At 35.7% G+C, this 19798-nt stretch overlaps 3 protein-coding genes across 4 annotated transcripts; 2 read left to right on the top strand and 1 right to left on the bottom strand.

The window, feature by feature from the left end:
- The first annotated feature begins 446 nt into the window (after positions 1-446).
- Positions 447-3864, top strand: LOC106713630 (alpha-amylase 2). The gene is made up of 9 exons (XM_045681656.1): positions 447-464; positions 1299-1466; positions 1544-1695; positions 1969-2149; positions 2296-2411; positions 2497-3004; positions 3082-3282; positions 3525-3686; positions 3838-3864. The coding sequence occupies exons 1-9, from the start codon at positions 447-449 to the stop codon at positions 3847-3849; spliced, it is 1518 nt and encodes a 505-aa protein (XP_045537612.1). The 3' UTR covers positions 3850-3864.
- A 752-nt stretch (positions 3865-4616) lies between these two features.
- On the top strand, positions 4617-8823 carry LOC106713631 (2-amino-3-ketobutyrate coenzyme A ligase, mitochondrial). The gene is made up of 9 exons (XM_045681431.1): positions 4617-4729; positions 5940-6100; positions 6687-6752; positions 6854-6955; positions 7064-7271; positions 7519-7699; positions 7807-7999; positions 8226-8403; positions 8603-8823. Exons 1-9 carry the CDS (start codon positions 4699-4701, stop codon positions 8761-8763), a joined length of 1281 nt encoding a protein of 426 aa, XP_045537387.1. The 5' UTR covers positions 4617-4698; the 3' UTR covers positions 8764-8823.
- Positions 8824-9446: 623 nt separating this feature from the next.
- LOC106713641 lies at positions 9447-19640 on the bottom strand. Of its 2 annotated transcripts, XM_014506480.2 has the most exons (6): positions 19372-19640; positions 18870-19042; positions 12253-12512; positions 11695-11931; positions 11389-11476; positions 9447-9928 (listed from the first exon to the last, which is right to left on the bottom strand). In XM_014506480.2, exons 1-6 carry the CDS (start codon positions 19488-19490, stop codon positions 9894-9896), a joined length of 912 nt encoding a protein of 303 aa, XP_014361966.2. In that variant the 5' UTR covers positions 19491-19640; the 3' UTR covers positions 9447-9893. The 2 variants fall into 2 exon arrangements, with proteins under 2 accessions (XP_014361966.2, XP_014361965.2); XM_014506479.2 differs by lacking the exons at positions 18870-19042; positions 19372-19640 and adding an exon at positions 13971-14572.
- Between the last annotated feature and the right edge of the window lie 158 nt (positions 19641-19798).

Raw genomic sequence — 19798 nt, 5'->3', positions numbered from 1 at the left:
GAATGAAAATCAAGTCAACTCATTTAACTCGAACTTGAATGCTAAGTGTTACCACATTGAAACTCACCAATATAAATTCAGCCGTCCAATGCTTTACAGAAATTCAACACAGGAAATTAGTCATTGTCTAATTTTGCTTACGGTACTTGTCATTCTTTACGGATTTTTATACTTTTAGGGCCTTTTTGATTTTAGTTTGACAATTTATTTTATTAAAATTGGTTAACATAGCCAGGATAGTCTCAGCCTCATTTTATGTTTGGTTTGGCGGTTGGGCGACCACATAGGGATAACGGATAACACAGTCTGTTATAATGCTGTTAACCCCTCCAAAGACATGGTAAAAAAAGAAATTTCAGCCTGGGCGCTAGTGGATGTTTACTGCATAGCTTTTAATCATTTGCACTGCCGAAACATTAATACAATTTTTTTTTCTCTGTGATAACATGTTTTTGGATGTTTCAGTAACGAGAACTGACTGTATGGCACTGCGATGCATCGTAGACGTCGGATTATATTCTATTTTAGCTTTTACCCGTGACTTCGTTTACGAGGAATTGGAAAAAAATATTAAGTAGCCTTTGCTTTTTTCCAGACTATATGTTCTACGTCTATGCCAAATTTAAACAATATCCATAATATTAGATTAAAATACAAAAGACAGTAATTATAAAATAGTAGTTAGTGGCTACAGAAATTTTATTTACATTTCCATGCTAGTACCTAGTTAAATAAGAATAATAAAATCAAAAACAGATTAATGTGATAAAGATAAATTAATTATCAAGCGATTATTAATAAGGTGGTGGTCTGCATTATCATAAGATAATATTATGTTCAGTACAGTGTTCTTATTGTAAAATGGTAAGTCGTATCTTATGTAAATACACAAAATCTCGTTTTAGAATTTTATAATCTACCTTCTTCGAAAGCAGAGAAAACCTCAATGTTTTATAGGAGGTAATAATGTAGTAGAATTCCAGAAGGCCAATTCCTACTCGTAACACTATTTATCTTGTCCTTCCTACATGTTTTACGTCAAGCTTAGCTTAGCAACACGTATTATCAATGCGAATGTATACGTAGCATCACTAAGCTTCGTTGCCGGACATTGTTATGTTTCGACGACTGTCGCAACAAAGTAGTCATCATCTAACGGACGCTGGTCTTGCCATTATTACCGATCGTAGGTTTACAATAAGGTCTTTGTACGTGAGCAATGTTGTGCTGTATGTATGTACCACTTGGATTTTTTTAAATTATAATTTTATACAAGTTAAGAATTTCTTTTTCTATAGTGGAAGCTATTAACTTTACTACTGCTACTAACTGTAGTCAGGGCTTACAAGAACCCTTACTACGCTCCTCGCAGATCTGTTAACGTCCATTTATTTGAATGGAAATGGACCGACATAGCAAACGAATGCGAGAGATTCTTGGGGCCGAAGGGCTACGGCGGTATACAGGTAACATTTAAAAACTTGTTAAAAATAACTACTGCATATATTTTTATATTTCAAAATAACATTATATCACCTTCTAGATATCACCTCCAAATGAGAATGTGGTGTTATGGACATACAATCGGCCGTGGTGGGAGAGATACCAGCCTATTTCCTATGCACTGGTGACACGTTCAGGCGATGAGCGACAGTTCGCTGACATGGTCCGTCGCTGCAATGCCGCTGGTGTCAGGTGAATTTATTGTCTGATTTCCATGACCACTTTTATATTTTTTTTTTGTCACATTTTTATTACGACTTCATTAACCCTTAATCTGTAAAAAATAAAGGCTTACAATTTAGTAGATCTGATAAGTTGTATAAAATCTCAAACAACTGTCGATTAAAGGGTCTTTTATCTCTGCAGTTACTAATGCCTGGCAGCAAATAATATAAGTACTTAAATTATTCCATTTTCATGTGTATGTCAATTCTATCACTTACACTTTGACCTTCGATGTTGTAGGATTTACGTGGACGCAGTAATTAATCACATGACAGGTGAACCTCCAGAGAATTACGGTACTGCGGGCAACACAGCTTCATACCGAGACTTTTACTACCCCGCAGTGCCCTACAGGAGAGAGCACTTCAACTGGCCGAATTGTGGTATAGATGGCATGGATTATGTGAATAATGCGTGGAGAGTAAGTAGAGTGTGTAAAAAATATTATTAGTGACAGAAAAGCGAGATTTGTTTTCTTTGCATTTCAGAAACAATCAATAATTAGAATATCATCAAAAATTTAGTTATATTTAGGTAAAGTTATTTCAAAACTTTTTCTAATTGCAGGTCCGTAACTGTGAACTTGTCGGATTAAAAGATTTAAATCAGGCTGACGAGCATGTTAGAAACAGAATTGTTGACTTCATGAACAGACTTATAGATCACGGTGTAGCTGGCTTTAGGTAAGAAACTATTGTTTTTTTTAAATACATCTTAGTAAAAAGATTTAACAACAAAACGATGTTTTAACATTTTCGTAATGTTAAGGATTGATGCAGCAAAACACATGTGGCCTCAAGATTTAAGAATCATTTACGACCGTTTGAAGAATCTGAACACTGCACACGGGTTCCCAGCAAATGCACGTCCTTACATCTACCAAGAAGTTATCGATTATGGTGGCGAAGCTATCAGCAGAGACGAGTACACTCCATTAGGAGCTGTCACAGAGTTCTTAGCGGGAAGGGAACTTAGTAACGCGTTCAGAAGAAACAATCAGCTTCGGTGGCTTTCGACTTGGGGTCCACAGTGGGGTCTTTTATCGCACAGCGATTCTCTCACCTTTATTGATAATCACGACAACGAAAGAGGTCACGGAGGCGGTGGTGGAATCTTGACGTATAAAGAACCTCGCCCGTATAAAGGAGCAATTGCCTTCTTATTAGCGCATCCGTACGGTGAGCCCCAAATTATGAGCAGCTTTGATTTCTGGGACTCGGAAGTTGGACCACCGATGGACCGAAACGGGAATATTATTTCTCCCGCGATTAATTCGGTAAAAAGTGTTATTCAAAGTTAATTTAAAGAATAAAATATATTTTATTCTAACTAGGTGGTTAATATTTCCTATAGGATGGTACGTGCGGCAATGGGTGGGTGTGTCAACACCGCTGGAGGCAGATCTACGCGATGGTCGGGTTCAGGAACGCAGCAGCCTCCGCCGGCCTCACTAACTGGTGGGACAACGGCAGCAATCAGATTGCCTTCTGCCGCGGTGCAAACGCATTTATTGCTTTCAACAATGACCTTTGGGATCTTAATCAAAATTTACAGGTATTTAACAAACTATAATATAGCGAAATAATCTGCGAAATTTTTAAGTTTGTTCCCACCCTTTAGTATAGCTTCTTGTTATTGGGCTTATGGAAAGTGGATCAGTTGGATTTTAGCGTATTAGTGAGCCAGCAAGTAAAAAATTGACGACGAAGAAATCTGCTTGCAGGAGTTGTGGTACTCTACACATGTGAAATAAAAATACATCAAGTACTTAGCTAAAAAAATTGACATTATTTCAGACTTGCCTTCCCGCTGGCAGATACTGTGACGTGATATCTGGGGATAAGGTGAACAATTCTTGTCGCGGTAAGGTGGTGACAGTTAGCAGCAATGGCTTAGCGCAGATCTTCGTTGGCGCGAATGATTATGACATGATGTTGGCCATACACGTTGGTCCTGAGGTAGATACTACGTAGACAATAAGATAATTTTTTCAATATTTTTGTCTGTTTATGCACAACACGAAGAAATCAATAAATCACCTCACCGTGGAATTTTCATTGATATTGAATAGCTATTAAACATTGATTTTAATAGTTTTTTTTGTTACAGAGCCGATTGTGATTTTTCATACAATTCGAAAAGGCGACGAATGGGATGTACACTTTGCCTTTGTTAACTGATTATTAAAATTGTTAATTATTAATACATAATTTTATTGTCCCCAAATGATATTTGTAATGTTCCTATCTTATTTATTTCTTATCCTATTATTTATCTATTTATATAAATATTCTTAATTTTTTAAAACATACATTGATTTGATGTTAATTAACCCAACTAATCTCCGCCTCATACTCTACCAATGTAAAATAAACAACAGTGCACACGGAAAACTCAGGAAAAGTATATAATTTGTTTCTTTAACTTTTCATCGTGAAATCTGTCTCAAAGTTATGAAAATTATCTAAGTACCTACAAGTCTCTCATGAAGTAACAAAAGATATTAATTTTACCTTGTGTTCTTATAACTAATAAAATAATATAGTAGTAGATAGTAACAATTTACTTCAAATATTAAGTTTAAATGAAATGCTTGTAAGTCTCCAGTTTCATTCCTTCGTAGTGTCAATAACGGCTACGTAATCTGAAACCTGTGTGACAGGTCTACTAAAAAGTCAAAAGGCGCCAGTACAGATGACGGAAAAATACTTATGCAGTAGAGGTGAGGGGAAAGTTTACGTTAAGATACACAGAACGCAATAAAATGTATTTATAATTTCATGATGATGGATAGTGATAAAGTGTATAACTACTCATTCAAATAATAATTGAATTGAGACTCAAACTGTGCTTTTGCACAGCCAAGATTTTGTTCAATAATTTTGCCGGTAACTGTACCAACTGATCGCCAACGCCTCTGAACGACGGAGTATCAAAGCGTCATCGGCGCGCCTCCCGCCATTCGACGCGATGGCGGCGCGCTCACAACTCCTGCGCACAGGTTTTTTTTTTTAATAATTATTACGTTTCTTTTAACCTTACTGTCAGTTTCTTTAATTCTAGTACATTCGTAGTACAATTTTGGAAAGTTAAATTAGTTCAAATAAGTAAAAAATAAGTAATGTGATTATTTGGTTAAGGACGTTGACTTATTTTAAGGCTCGTACGAAGTGAAAAGCCTTGACGACAATGTATACATAATTCTAACTCAAACAAATGTTTTACTATAATGTAGTCATTTTTTATTTATTTACGAGCTTCATTTATGTAAAACAATTTACATTTTAACACTTACTAAAGGCATGTACATGTTAAAATAGAATGTTCATAGTTATATATGTATTCATGTATATATTATAATATTACTTTGTTGTGGACTCTACTACGCCATATTAAAGTATATTCATTAAGATACAACTCATTATTTCAGAAGACCTTGCCACAAACTTCTATCATTTTCTAAAGCAAGTGCTTATACTAAATTTTGTTTGAATAGTGTACAATGTATATCTAGGTATATTTCAGACATGTTTAAATTGTATCGTGCATTTAGCACTTCACATTTTTAGACTGGTCTAGGTCTAGTTTGGTAACTTAGCGGTCATATTAGACATGCCAACACGTATTTAAATGTTAACGTGTTGTTATCATTATCCGACTGATTAAAGAGTGTATTGTTTTTCGCGCGAAAGTAACTATGTTTTTATGTATGCTGGTTGGAATGTATGCTGTTAATTTAGACTTCGTCCTGTAAACTAAACAATTGAATCGATTTTGACGATTGAGATGTGATTCGATTAATATTCTTGTCTAAAGTAGTTAGTGGGGTTTCTTAGCTTTATAAGTTACTAGCTGTTGCTCGCGATTTTGTCCGCACGGCATTAAAAAAAAACTTATTAAGTAGGCTATGTGTTCTTCTCGACTATGTTCTACATCTGTGACAAATGTCATCAAGACCTGTTCAGCCGTTCCCGAAATACCTTCAAACAAACATCCATCCAAACATTCGCATTTATACAGTTAGTAAGATATATTATACTTGGTTCTTTTACTTTTTCATATCATGCAATGTCAAAACCGTACTTAATATTAGTATTTATAACTATAACTATGAGTAGGGAACTGTAGGTAGGACTAGAGAAAAGAGCGTTTAAAATATTTAAATGCGTATTGCGTAACAAACCCTTGACTATTTTTTTAATCCGTTTCAGTGTTCAATGGCCAACAAATTCGTAAGTTGCACGAACTTAAGAAGAAGGATAGACCGGGCGTGATAAGACTGAGAGAAGTATTGGAGGATAGGTTGCAAGAGATTAAAAAAGCCAAGACATGGAAACACGAGAGAGTACTGACCTCACCCCAGGACACTAAGGTATGTTTCACGTAAAACATTAAAAAAAAAAATTAACTTAAAAAAAACTTTGTTCGCTGTCACGGAGTGATATTAATTAAGTGTTTATCTTATCAATCTGTCATATCTTATGTTTACTTCAAGAGGCAGTCACCTTGGAAAACCTTGTGAAAGTATGTAACAACATTAAAAAATCATACGTTAATATTTTGATGAACATAAATATAATTTCGCCTCACGATTATAAATAAAATTCTTAAGGAGCTACAATCGGTGATTTGCGTAGGCGTAATAGCTGCAGACACGAGAGAATTTTGTGTATGTTTTTTGTTAACTGATAAACACATTCTGATAAATTATTGACTAAATGAAAATAAACTTAAATCAAAACAGGTTCTTGATTCTTCAAGTAGTCTTTGTTTTTTATTTTTAAAGCATCCACTCCGGTTCAAATGAGATTATATATTGTTATATTATATATGTTATCCTCGAATTTATCAATATCCTGTGTATAACCTCCTATAATGAGGGTAACCTTGTTTCTGTTTTTTTTTTCGAATTTACCTGCTTTTTGATACTGTAAATATAATTTTCAAATTTATTTTAGGTGAGAGTAAAAGGAGCAGAAGGCCAGTTTTTAAATTTCTGCGCCAATAACTACTTAGGACTTTCTGTAAGTACTTATATACGTAATTTTTAATATCGTATTCAAATCTATATCTTTTTTTAATCCTACCGGTAACTACATGATCATTTTTTATTCAAATATTCCAGAATCATCCAGAAGTAGTAGAGGCAGCGCGCGAAGGATTAAAAAATTATGGTGCAGGCTTAAGTTCAGTACGGTTTATTTGCGGAACACAAACTATACATAAGGTACTTCCTAAATTCCTTTGATAAATTTTTAATTACTTTGAAGTGTATCACTTGCCTTATATATTAATTGATTATTATTTTAACCTAATTATCGTTTTTGTTATACAGGAATTAGAAGAACGTCTTTCTAAATTCCATGGTCGCGAGGACACCATACTCTATGGCTCGTGCTTCGATGCGAATGCGGGTCTGTTCGAGTCAATGCTGACACAAGAGGACGCCGTATTCTCTGATGCACTCAACCACGCGTCTATCATAGACGGTATTCGTCTTTGCAAAGCGCAGAAGTTCCGGTACCCTCACAGAGATCTCAATGGTAAATGCATCAAGGATAGTATTATGAAAAAATGACGAACCTTAAATGAAAAAAAAAAACTCTTAGTGCTATGGAATAGCAACGCGGAAAACAATGTATGTACTTGTGTCTCTTTTTCTCCTCCTACTTTGTATTTTTCTTTTGTGTCCTGTCACGAAATATGCCTTGATCTACGAAATTCACTCCCACACACGAAATTGCCTAAAATGCATTTTATATGTTAAGTAATAATTATTTTTTTAAACAGAACTGGAACATCTGTTAGCGCATAGCGAAGCAAGACTAAAGCTGATAGTGACAGATGGCGTATTCTCTATGGACGGCACGGTCGCACCAATCAAAGGTCTGCGCAGTTTGGCCGACAAATACCGAGCGCTACTCGCAGTCGATGACAGCCACGCTACAGGCTTCTTTGGCGAAACGGGACGGTAAATACTTTGATTTTATACAAACTTAGGATTTTTTGAGAAATCTACACTAAGGGTCTCCCTTAAGGAATTTGAGCGAGGTATTAATGATTTTTGACGTGTACCAGGGGAACAGAAGAGTATTGCGGTGTGGTGGGCGCGGCGGACATCATCTGCTCGACGCTGGGCAAGGCGGTGAGCGGCGCAGCGGGCGGGTACACCACAGGCCCGCGCGAGCTCATCACTCTGCTCAGGAACGTGTCTCGCCCTTATCTGTTCTCTAACGCACCACCACCACCAGTGGTAGCTGCATCGTTGAAGGTAAGAATATTTAAGATTTGACACGAATATAAACTGAAACTTAAAAAAAAAATTATGTCAACGCAGTATCGGTTAAACTAATTTGAACTAACTAACTTTTTTGATTTTAAAATCCTGATCTCTATTGCAGTTTGTCAAATAATTTTCAGTCAAATATTTTTATCACATCGTATGCCTTAGAAGTTACTAGTACTTAAGTTGTGATTATCTCTTCTCTTGAATTCAGTCACTAGATCTCGTGGAGCACAGTGGTGAGCTCCGTCAGCGACTGCGCGAGAACACGCGTGAGTTCCGCGCGGGGCTGCAGGCGGCCGGACTCACAGTGGCTGGAGATGACCACCCCATCTGTCCAGTTATGGTCGGCGAGGCACCGCTTGCCGTCGACCTGGCTACTGGAATGCTTGGTATGCTATACCTTTGTGTATTAAATACAAAAGTTTTCTAAGGATAGTATCCATTGTCATACACTCATACATAATGACTTAACTTCTTAATACTTGCATATTTAAATAAATTTGTCTTTGCGTATTTGCTACAGCAATTAAAACCACTTTTAATGCTACCGTTAACACAAAATTCACAAGTAACGTTATAATTTTTCAGAACGTGGCATTTACGTGGTGGCATTCAGTTACCCAGTGGTGCCAAAAGGTGGTGCTCGAGTGAGAGTACAGATCAGCGCTGCACACGCGCCACAAGACATAAAGCAAGCTGTAGACGCGTTCGCAGATGTCGCTAGGAGCGTCGGCATCGTCAAATCATAGACATTTTTATTATCTGTATCGAGAAAATTAATAATTTGAAGTGTTAATATCCTGTAAATAAAATCATCTATGCATATTCAAACAATGTTTTGAATTTAAAATACCTACGGTATGAGTTATAGGTAAAAAAAAAAAAACTATATCAAAAAACACTGGTTCATCATCATCTCCTTGTCCTTGTCGCACCTACGTAGGGTCGGTGCATCAGGTTTCCGTCTTCCAAATCAATCTGTCTACCGTCATCTCCATTGTCACCCCCTTCTTCATCATGTCACCTTTCACACAATCCATCTATCTCTTCCTAGGCCTACCTCTACCTGTGTACCTCCACACTCATACTTAAAGCTCTCTGCCACAAGCGATTCTTTCCTAATCATAACATGCCCACACCACGCTTTTACTACTCAATTTTTCTACTACCGGTGCTACTTTCAGACTTCCTCCAATATACCCATTTCGCATCCTATCCACTCTTAATCATCACACATCCATCTTAACATTCTCATTTCCTCCACATGTACTCTCTTTTCATCCGTCCCTTTAACAGCCCAACATTCGGATCCAGACATCAGGTTGGTTAAGACTAAATAATATAATCTCGCACAAAATTATACATAATTTAACCCATTCTTTTTTTAATGAACAGGCGGAGTTAGTAGTAAGGATGGTAATAAAATAATAAATATAACAATAATTTATTATCGTAACTCACACATTTGCTGACAAATTAACACTCAGTGTGACCACATTATAACATCACGTATGTCCAAATTAAACTATGTAAAGTCATTATAAATATTTACATTGGTATCAAATCGAGTTATCACTGTTTACCCCAGTCCGTCGTATAATGCTCGTTGATATTCCGACATTGAAAAACTTCGATGTAGTTACACTTAAATAAATGCCTTGTTTTCCATAAGTCGCTTCAAAATTTACACAATCACCAATAAGTTCCATTCTATAGATAAACATTTCAATTCGCCTAAACATGGAGGGTATTTTTTTAAACGATAATTTTTTTGTCTTATTTATATAATTGTCTTGAGGACGTATTGCTGTTTCTTGAGACAAGATAGTGAGCAATCTTTATTTCACTAGACCTTGTACGCAATACGGAATATTGCTTTTCAATGTCGTAAAATAGGCGGTTTCACCGGAGGCCCTGAAATAAAAAGGTAACGATTAAAGAGTAAGAATCTATGCGTTATACATCACCTTATTATGTTTTTGAACAGTTATGAAATACGTCAGATTATAAAATCACTAAATAAAAGCCTGTCATACACTTCAAATGTATAACATAACAATTTAATTTCAATAGTTTATAAACTTTCGGCAATGCCTCGTTAGTTTATAATCTGACCTGACCAATTTTTTTCTTATATCCTAAATGAAAACACGGTGTTAGAAGAAAAATAATAATTTGTGATTACATTAACGCATTTAAATCAATAAAATAACTTGACCAGTTTCGTATTTGATTTTTTTTTTTCAATATAATTCGTGTGTAAAATCCACGGTCAATAAACAACAGATCACGGTTTTTGATTATATATTTTTTACAAAAAAAAGTACAAAAGGGTTATTTGCAGCGAGACAAGTTGACCTCAACAAAGGTCAATTAAAAACCCTGACGATGTAAGCGTAAGGAAAATAATTTTATATGCACTTTATGTGACCTCAACATTACATTCATTGGTTCACAACTATTTAATTCAGATGATTTATTGCGAACCACGATGGACTTTTTCTAAATAATTGTATTTTTTTTAAACTTAAAAACATAAATTTGTATTTTGTTTCGGAACCACAGAGTATAAGTCTACTTTTAAGCCGATACTGGAATTACATGCTTTGTACAAATGTATTAAAACGCCTCGTCTTTACTTTCAAAAACAAAATTACAATCCGTACGTAAGGCTTTAGTACGCAACACATGGCAGTCAATCGTGTTAAACTTGTTATAATGCGTTGCTATAGTTACCAATTAAGGATAAAAATTTGTTTACTATGTTAATCTTGTTAGATTTATCTCAAGGTACAAAACTTTTTGTACACTATACAAGTACACGTCTAAGACATCATCGACGAAGCGAAGAATATGACTGACAACGAGTAAGGAACAAATTTAAACTATTCATATTAAAAGAACAATATACCTAATGTTAAAAAAAACTAAGTATTTAAACGAAAAATTACATTCGACGATGACTCTCATAACGACACCGCATTAAAAATAAATACGTAAAACACAAGTATTTGAATATGTAAAGAGAAAAATTTACATAAAATATTGTTATCCTAACGATGTGGAATTTAACTAAGTGCTTTAACCGGACAAATATTATTAAAGTATAATATCGTAAGCGGTAAGCCACTTAAATAAAAACTATTTTTTTTTTGCAGATTATATGCAAAACCAAAAGAAGTCTTTTTCGCCGTTCTACGATGACCACAAACCCCTCTTTCAGAAACAGAGTAACAACTATTGGTCTCCTATATTTAGTGAGGATAAGGGTGCGTGCACATCTGGCGATTGAGCACAAAAAACTACTACAGTTCACCATATGTGCATGCATCCTAAGGTTACTTAATGCACTATATAATGTAAAAGCATGATACCCGGAGTCTGCGTTGTTGTGGTGGTGGTAGAGCTGGTCGTAGATGTGGATGTAGACGTGGGCGTCGGAACTGATGTATTTACTGGCTTCTGTAATAAACATACAAGTCTCATAACTACAAGAAGAAAAATGTTTTCCAATGACCGGAACGGGAAACTGAAATAGCCAACAGCCTATAGAAGTACAAAAAAAAATAGCTAGAAAATATGTCAATTAAGGTATCGTAGAATACCACAAACTAGGAGTAGAACAAAAAAAAACATTGTATTTATTTGCAACGAATACGGTTTTGTAAATGATTACTTACATTAATCTCTTCTATCCTTGATTCAAGACTATTGACTTTGCTGAGGAGCGTTGCATTGAGTGTAGCAACTTGTTCCTTGAGGTCATCATCCTTCTTGGCGTTGCTGGTGACGTTGGCGATGGTCTCGTTACTCCTCAGCTCGAGCTGGTGCAGCGAGGACTTCACCTCGTCCACGCCTGTCGTGGCCGTCAGCGCTAACTTACGAGCTGAGTTTAACGCGCCTTCGAAACTATTTATCTGGAACAAAAGGATGCAGTTCAAAAAACAATTTTTTTAACTCAACATTTACTGCGACTTGTCGCTATCGTTGTAGTTAACTAGATAACAATAACATCCTATAAATTAAGCTTATTAGTTCCCAAACGTAACCAAAATTGTAAGTGAAAGGAATGTTCGTAAAAGTAAATAATGGCTACAATACATTAGAGAGGAGACCTGAATTGCAGAAGGATAACTACCATTCAACTCTTCCGCCTTGCACAATGGCATTTAAGGCGCTCCGTTCAACTGCGATTTTTATCATGTTGCATCGGAATAATACTATGTTACCTATTTTACCTGTGAGCCAATATCGCCGACAGTCCTCTGCAGCTCGGCAAGTCGGCGCGGAGTATCGGCCAGCTTGGGCGCGGCAGCAAGCTGGTCGGCTACCGAGGCCAGATCTACGGCGGTCTGCTGCGCACGCCGAGCCAGCTCCGCGTGCTCTCCCTCCAGCCTCGTCAGCCGCTCGTGCAGGCTTGTCGCATTCGCGCGCAGCTCCTTGGCCGCGCTGTGGCATACCTGTAGCGCGTCACCAACGCTGTCGCTACTCGTTGATACTGAAACAAACATAACCATCATCTACATCTGAACTAGTTGTCTTATGTATCAGTGTATGCAGATGATTATAAATGCGAATTTTAGATAAATGGATGCATATTTGTTATTAGGTATCCAGTACGGGTAAACCGACACAATCTGGAAGAACACATAGTGTACAAATTAAGTTTTTTTTATAAAGAGAAAGATTTTTTTTTGTAAAGTTGTTTGCTCTGGTCGGACGAATAAGAATTAAAAAAAAATATCAAAAGAATTTATAAGCTTTTTCTTTTAGTTTTTTTAGTTAGCGAGTTGATAATTTATAGTAAAATTATACAACAAAAAATAATACTTATGAGATGATTTTGAATTTTTCGCCATTTTAAACGGTATCAATAAACTGGCAAAACTACAAGGCAGATTTAATAGGTGATTTAACCTTGAAATCAATTAGTATTTAAATGCGTCTGTGATATTAAACAGTTTAATTTGACACGCATAAGCGATACATAAACAAAGTCACACGTGAAAGCTGAACAAGTAAATGATTGGATTAATAAAGGTAAATGTAGAGATGGAAGTTGGAAAGTTGACAATTTTTATATGATATCTTATGCTAACACAACTATCATAGTAATATAACCTTTTGACCTAGTAATTATTATACAAAACATTAGACTAAACTATGAAACTTTTTTCCTCGCTGGAAGATTTTGTTTCTATTGTTAATATGCAAATAAAATCTTGCATTTTAACAAAAACTACTTTATTCTTTTGACGTCACGTCGATTGTGTGCAGTTTAATTGACAAATTTCCAAACAATGCTAGTAAAATGCAAAACAAATGTAATTGTATTCTTCAACTAGTTCAATTTTCAAAAAAAAAAGTCAAACTATATATATATCAACTCTAGGTTTTTTGTCTCGGATACGTCAAATTTTAAACTTATTACTAGAAGTAAAGCAGACGTGTCTACTCTAAGTAGTCTATTTTCTAGTCTAATGTTAATTTGAATATATCAGATGTGTTCACATCAATCTGTTACTCAATGTATAAAGATAATTACGAGGGTTAATAATATAAGCAAGCCTTCAATTTGAGTTTGTTCAGTGACGACCGGACGCTTATTTCATGATAAACTATCACTAGTAAAATAGATCATGGCAAAAATAAGATATAGATTTTATTTTGATAGTGCTCGATACGATGGACATCTCATGTTCGGTACATGATGCCAACCTTTCCAATATACGGCATTTTTTTTTACTGACAGACTATGACATTAGTTTGTATGTCTTGCATAAAGTATTCAACTATTTATTTGAACAGCTTTCATAATGTAAAGTATAAACGATATTTTCACAGTTCCACAGCAATACATTCCGACGCCGGCGGATCTAACGAAGATAAGCGTAAATGCAGATAAACGCCCACACTCAAATCCGCGAGGTGCATGTAAACGTATTCATGAACGAACCTCTGTCCATTTCGATCCGAAGTGAGACGATCTGCCGCCGCACGTCCACGAACAACCAGAGCACGGTGGCCGCGGACACCACGCATACACACAGCGCAAGAGCTGCGGCGAGACGGAGAAAAGGGCGCGTACGACGTCTTCGAGAGCTTCTTCTACCCCACGGTTCCCCTTCATCACTTGAAGCCGATAATAACCTTCCTCCTCTGGAGCCGGCACCACCGACCAGAGCGTCCAATTCTCTCCTCTTCCGCATCTTCTTGCCGACGCGCAGCGGCACCGCCGCGTGCACCGCGCTCTCCATACCGCACTAAATCGCTACCGCGAACTCATCCGCACCACACTATATCTACTGTCACTTATTACACACTCTCTTAAGATCGACACGAGCGCACGAGACAACAACTGTCCAACAAGTGAGCGGCTGTATGACGACTTCTCAGTACTCGGTACAGACTTGTAAGGAAATCAGGTGGGCGACAGACGGCCGTGCTGCCTTCTAGACAAAGCGGGTGAAAGAAACTTTATCAAGGCGTTGTGATCTATTAATAAAAAATATTTATCACGCGTTCTCGTGTTAGTAACTTTGTTCTGATGTTTACATATTTAAAAAGGTCAAGAAAAAAGTCGGTAAAGCTTAGTTTAAAAATATGAGAGTTTATTTAGATTTAAAAAGTTTCTTTATACTCATCTAATCGTAAGTTTTTGAGACCATAATCTTTGTATAAAACATATCGTCATCCCTTTCATTATCTTTGACAAAACAGAGATAACAATATGTTTTATACAAAGATTTTGGTCTCAGAAACCAACAATAAAACCTTAAACTAAGAGATTCGAGAATCTATAAAAATTAAACTATAATTTGCTTTAATAAAATAAAATAATTATGTCTTTATATCGGTAATTAATAGATGCATTTTTAGTCCTTAAGGTAAAAGTGTCACGGGCAGAATTAATATTAAATGAATCTATCATTGCCATAAAATGACCAAACAGCCCGCAATGGCTTACGTGACAAACGTTGTTGAGTGAATTAAGGCGCAGTAGTTAAATTAGCCGTTTAATGATAAGGTCGTTTACTCGTCGACATTGACACTCTGTACCTCCGGTCGTATGGCTTCGGTAGCCTTGATCTTGAAATTTACATTTAGGAGTAAAGACATTTCACTTCCTTAATTAATAAGAAAAATATTTAGCGCAATAACTCATTTTATTGCAAAATACAAAAATCAGAGGTTTAAAATAATCAAAACTATCTTAAGAGGTATTAAATACCATGATATTATGACGAAATTTTAAAAGACAGTAAAATAGGTATAAGCGTCATCAAATATCATGGCAGCTCAAGGTCACAGCTTGCTGCGCATTGCAGTCCCCCTGCTTCTCTTTATACCACACTACACTTTAAATTGGTCTCTGCGCAGCGACTCATGCGATGTTCAGAGCTGTCAAGATATTTGAAAAATATTATATAACGCTAATATACGTTGTCATGTTAACACAAAAGAGATGAAATTTCAGTTGACAGCGGAAAAGATAACAATTTCCTCAGCAACATGACCCTTTCTCCTAGTTGACAATAGCGATTATGTCGCGCTTCAGAAACGCGTAGAAATTAGACACCCTTTGAATGTATCTCGGACGTGAAGTGGGTCAGTGTATCCCAGTTTAAAGCGACCGAGCAAGTTACTGTTTTAAGCGATGATTTGAACGATAAACCACATATTTATGTAAAATTTGTTCTGCAACTTGACATCACCCGAGCACTTGGTGCCATGCTTAAAATAAATTATAAATTGAGTAAAAACTCATTATTAATAAGCATTTACCAATACCAAGTATGTGGTTAATTTGTAAAACGTACGAAACTAGAAATGTTAGGTGTCCAGCTTTCCAATGAACCGAGACCTAATGAGATTGGTAATCGCTGGGTACGGTCCTATTAACCATTGTTAATGTTAATAGTACATGTCTACTGGGGCCTACGCCCTTCCCATTGGAAGGGCGTAGGTTCCAGTAGATATGTAGGTGAATCGAAAACAGATGATGAATTACAAAAACATATCTAAGTCGACTAAACTTACACAAATTTGATGAAAAAACTATGAGTATTTTTATAAAACATGAATTTTACTACGCACAAACGTGTGTCATTAGTTATGTAACAATAATATCCTTTTATCAAATATTCGGTAAACTGATAATGTTGCAATACGTAACAAATGGAACATGTATGACACCATCTATCTATATATATAAAAGAAAGTCGTGTTAGTTACACTATTTATAACTCAAGAACGGCTGAATCGATTTGACTGAAAATTGGTGGGCAGGTGGCTTAGAACCAGGAAACGGACATAGGATAATTTTTACCCTGTTTTCTATCTTTTATTCCGCGCGGACGGAGTCGCGGGTAAAAGCTAGTAAGTTATAAAAAGTATTATAACAACTTATGACTGTTTACACATGGATAACCGGTGACTGTTTAACACAATCTCGGCGATATACAATTTTGATCTACTTTTATTTATACAAATCATTACTTTAAATTGCTAAGAAACGTGAATGACTAACGTTTACATTATTTCTAGTCCATTGAAAGATCTTATCGTATATCCCATTGCATTACATACAAAGCATGTCACATGAGTGACAATGATATTAGTGCCGAGAACAATGGCTGACTCAGAGATTTACTTCCCAAACGTATTGTGAATTTTTTTATACAGTCGAACCTAGATAGTAGAGAAGCGAGAGTCTAAGGGACTGCGATATTTTTCTCGCTTATATAGGTTTCCCTCTCACCCAGGTTTCTCGCATATGGAAGACTGGACCGGACAATGACTCTCGCTTATAGACGTTACTCGCTTATACGACTCGACTGTATAACCATTTAGGGAAAACGTACGTAACTTTAACCGCCTTGATCATCGAGGTAATTGTATAATTTGCATGCATTTCGTCAAAGGTCACCAGTGTTAATACATTTCGAGACTTGTAAGGGAAGCTACAAGTAAATAAATTATTTTAAAGGTATCGTTTAAATTTTAAATATTAAAGTCTGTACGCGAATAATTTTTAGGTTAAATGAATGTGTTTAATATCAATTAAAGGCATTTTGTCTATAAAAACCGATGTAAAAGTAAGCACACTTAGCTTATTAATATTTTTTGATAATTAAAGAAATTACAGCACTGTATAAATGGCAATGGTTAAATTAAACATTACGTCTTATACGCACGCGTCATATTAGTATGAATTAGTGATAAGATAAATTAACAAGGGAGCTATTATCAATACTAAAGTGGTACTAAACTAAGGGGGCGATATCGACCTATGGCCCTGTACGCAGTGAATGAAGGAGTGCGCATGCGTGCGAGCTGCGGCACGCCAAAAGAAACGTAAACCCATCAAACCACAATTAAAAACAACCATATAAAGATAATACTGGCCGACAATAATGTATAAAATTATAAAAATACATATTTAGTCATGAAAACAACACATCTTGAATTTTAGTATCGTTACAAATACAAAATTCCGAAATCGTAAAACATTTAGCTAACACAATTAAATACTTAATTGCACAAACTCACGTAGTCTAATCACTTTCACACTGAAATATATTTATACTTAATAAATAACAATAATATGTAACTAGGTATTGTTATTATCACCAACAGCTCAAAGGCCTACGAGGATCGAGCTAGAACTAAAGATGACGTCACTAAGAACCATTCGACGCATGCGTACACAGATAACAAGGATACAGAGATGCTTGATACCATACAATAGATTCAAATTTGCCTACAGTAGTGATTTTTTTAAATCTGAGAAACCACAACACGCCATCTGTGTCTACGAACTTACGGATATAGCCCGATTTTAACTTCTTAATAGTAGCACTGCCGTAAGTCGCAAATGGTCACGCGCGATATATACGCGCGATAATAATGTTTGTGGTGGTATATGTTTGTAATGGTATAACGTCATAATGACCATTATAACATTTATTTGTGACTTACGATCACTTAAAATTCTCTTATGGTTTTCACTTAAAATTACACATGTTCAATTATGGACTAGTTATTGTGTTAACTAAGTTTTAACAGCACAACGAAAACTTTACGGAAACTAGTTTCCATAGCATTGATGTAGTGGTCCGGGAGCCAGGTGCATTTTCGGTCAATTATTTCCTCTCGAGCGAAACTTCGCAAAATGCATAAGGGACTTATACTATGAATACTCGCGACCGTCAGCTGCGACTAGGTGGGTGGGGTGGGCAGTGGCAGCCTCCCAAACATAGAGAAAGAAAAAATTTTTTCAGTCATTTCCTCTCATTTGAAAATTTATCAGAGTATAGTTTATGTTGTATTTTGAAAGAAAAACATAGTCAGCTGACCATAACACGGTAGATTATACGTCAGCTGGCTCCTTAACATGAAAAAAATAAATTATTTTCAGTGATTTCCTCTCAACTAAAAATTTAATAGGATCGGTCAAGCCGTTTCGGAGGAGTACGGGAACGAAAACTGTGACACGAGAATTTTATATATTAGATAAGGATAATTTAAAGGCCCAAGGTTAAGGGCTACTTGGTACAGATCACAATTGTAGATGCCACCAAGAACATCTATTGCACAAATGGGACGGCTCAACCTGTGAATAGGTGTGAAGTGGAAGTAATTCTGCATTTTGTCTCAAGATATGAATCCGCACAACTATGGTTACATTCAACCATCTTCATCTTTGAGGAATGTTTGTGTATCATTTCTACTTATTTGGCAGTTAAATAAAACAGTATTTGTATGTAGCTAACATAACACTTGCTTATTACAAGGTGTTTCTTGTTCCAGTTAATGTTGAGTTGCCACAAAATTACTAAAATGCATAACATACCTTTTGCAATATCAAGCTTCATGATGGACACTTGGTCATAAAGTGCTGCACAAATCCAGGTTAACATCAGAAGCCACAATAATAGGGTGCCCCGCACAGCCCATTTTAAGGCACATTGCACTTCTGAACCAATATTTGGTTCCTTTGGTGGTATGGTACGATTTCTCTCTTTCCTACAATACAATCAAATGTTAGTAAGATAACTAAAAACAGTTATGATGCTACTTCTATATAAAATTGGAAATTAAAGATAGACACTTTATGGTATTTAAAAATGGAAATTTAATTTATATCATAGTCAACCTGGATAAGCCATTTTAGACCGAACAACTGTTTTTATAAAAGTTAAGGGGAAACATGAATTTTTCAATGTTTGTATTCTGAATTTAAAAGAATTTCATTATTTCTCAAGCACAACACAAACCAAATTCATTTACTATATTTTAACGATATACACAGTTACATGATATACATGATAAAAATAATAGTAAACAGTGGTAACCTTGTTATTTTCTTTTTTCTATTTGGTATTATTTCTAACTGCAAATCCTCCGATTCTTCATCACTTGAAAGGTCCAGAAGCCGAAAGTTTTCTTTATTAACCTTAGATGGCAAAGACATTTTGTGTATTCATTCACACACATGCCTCTTAAAACTTCGATAAGGTGAATTAATTAAAGAACACTGTTCTATTCATGTACATGTGTAAAAACTTATCAAACAAATATGTAATGTAAAAGGTTATAGTTTTAAATATCAAAACAAAGTAGAAGTATCAATTTCCACAAATGCGAATGTAATTATCACTCTAATATTGCTTTGTTTTAAGGATGATATGTATGTAGAATGGACCGACCAATAACACAAATTTTAATACGAAAAATCTGTTATCATTTTGTTGAATTACACTTCAATTTCAGTATGTTTAG

This window comes from Papilio machaon, chromosome 16 (assembly GCF_912999745.1).
Source record: "Papilio machaon chromosome 16, ilPapMach1.1, whole genome shotgun sequence".
Taxonomy (NCBI): domain Eukaryota; kingdom Metazoa; phylum Arthropoda; class Insecta; order Lepidoptera; family Papilionidae; genus Papilio; species Papilio machaon.
The sequence above is the reverse complement of the archived record's forward strand: the minus strand, read 5'-3'. Positions and strand labels throughout refer to the sequence as shown.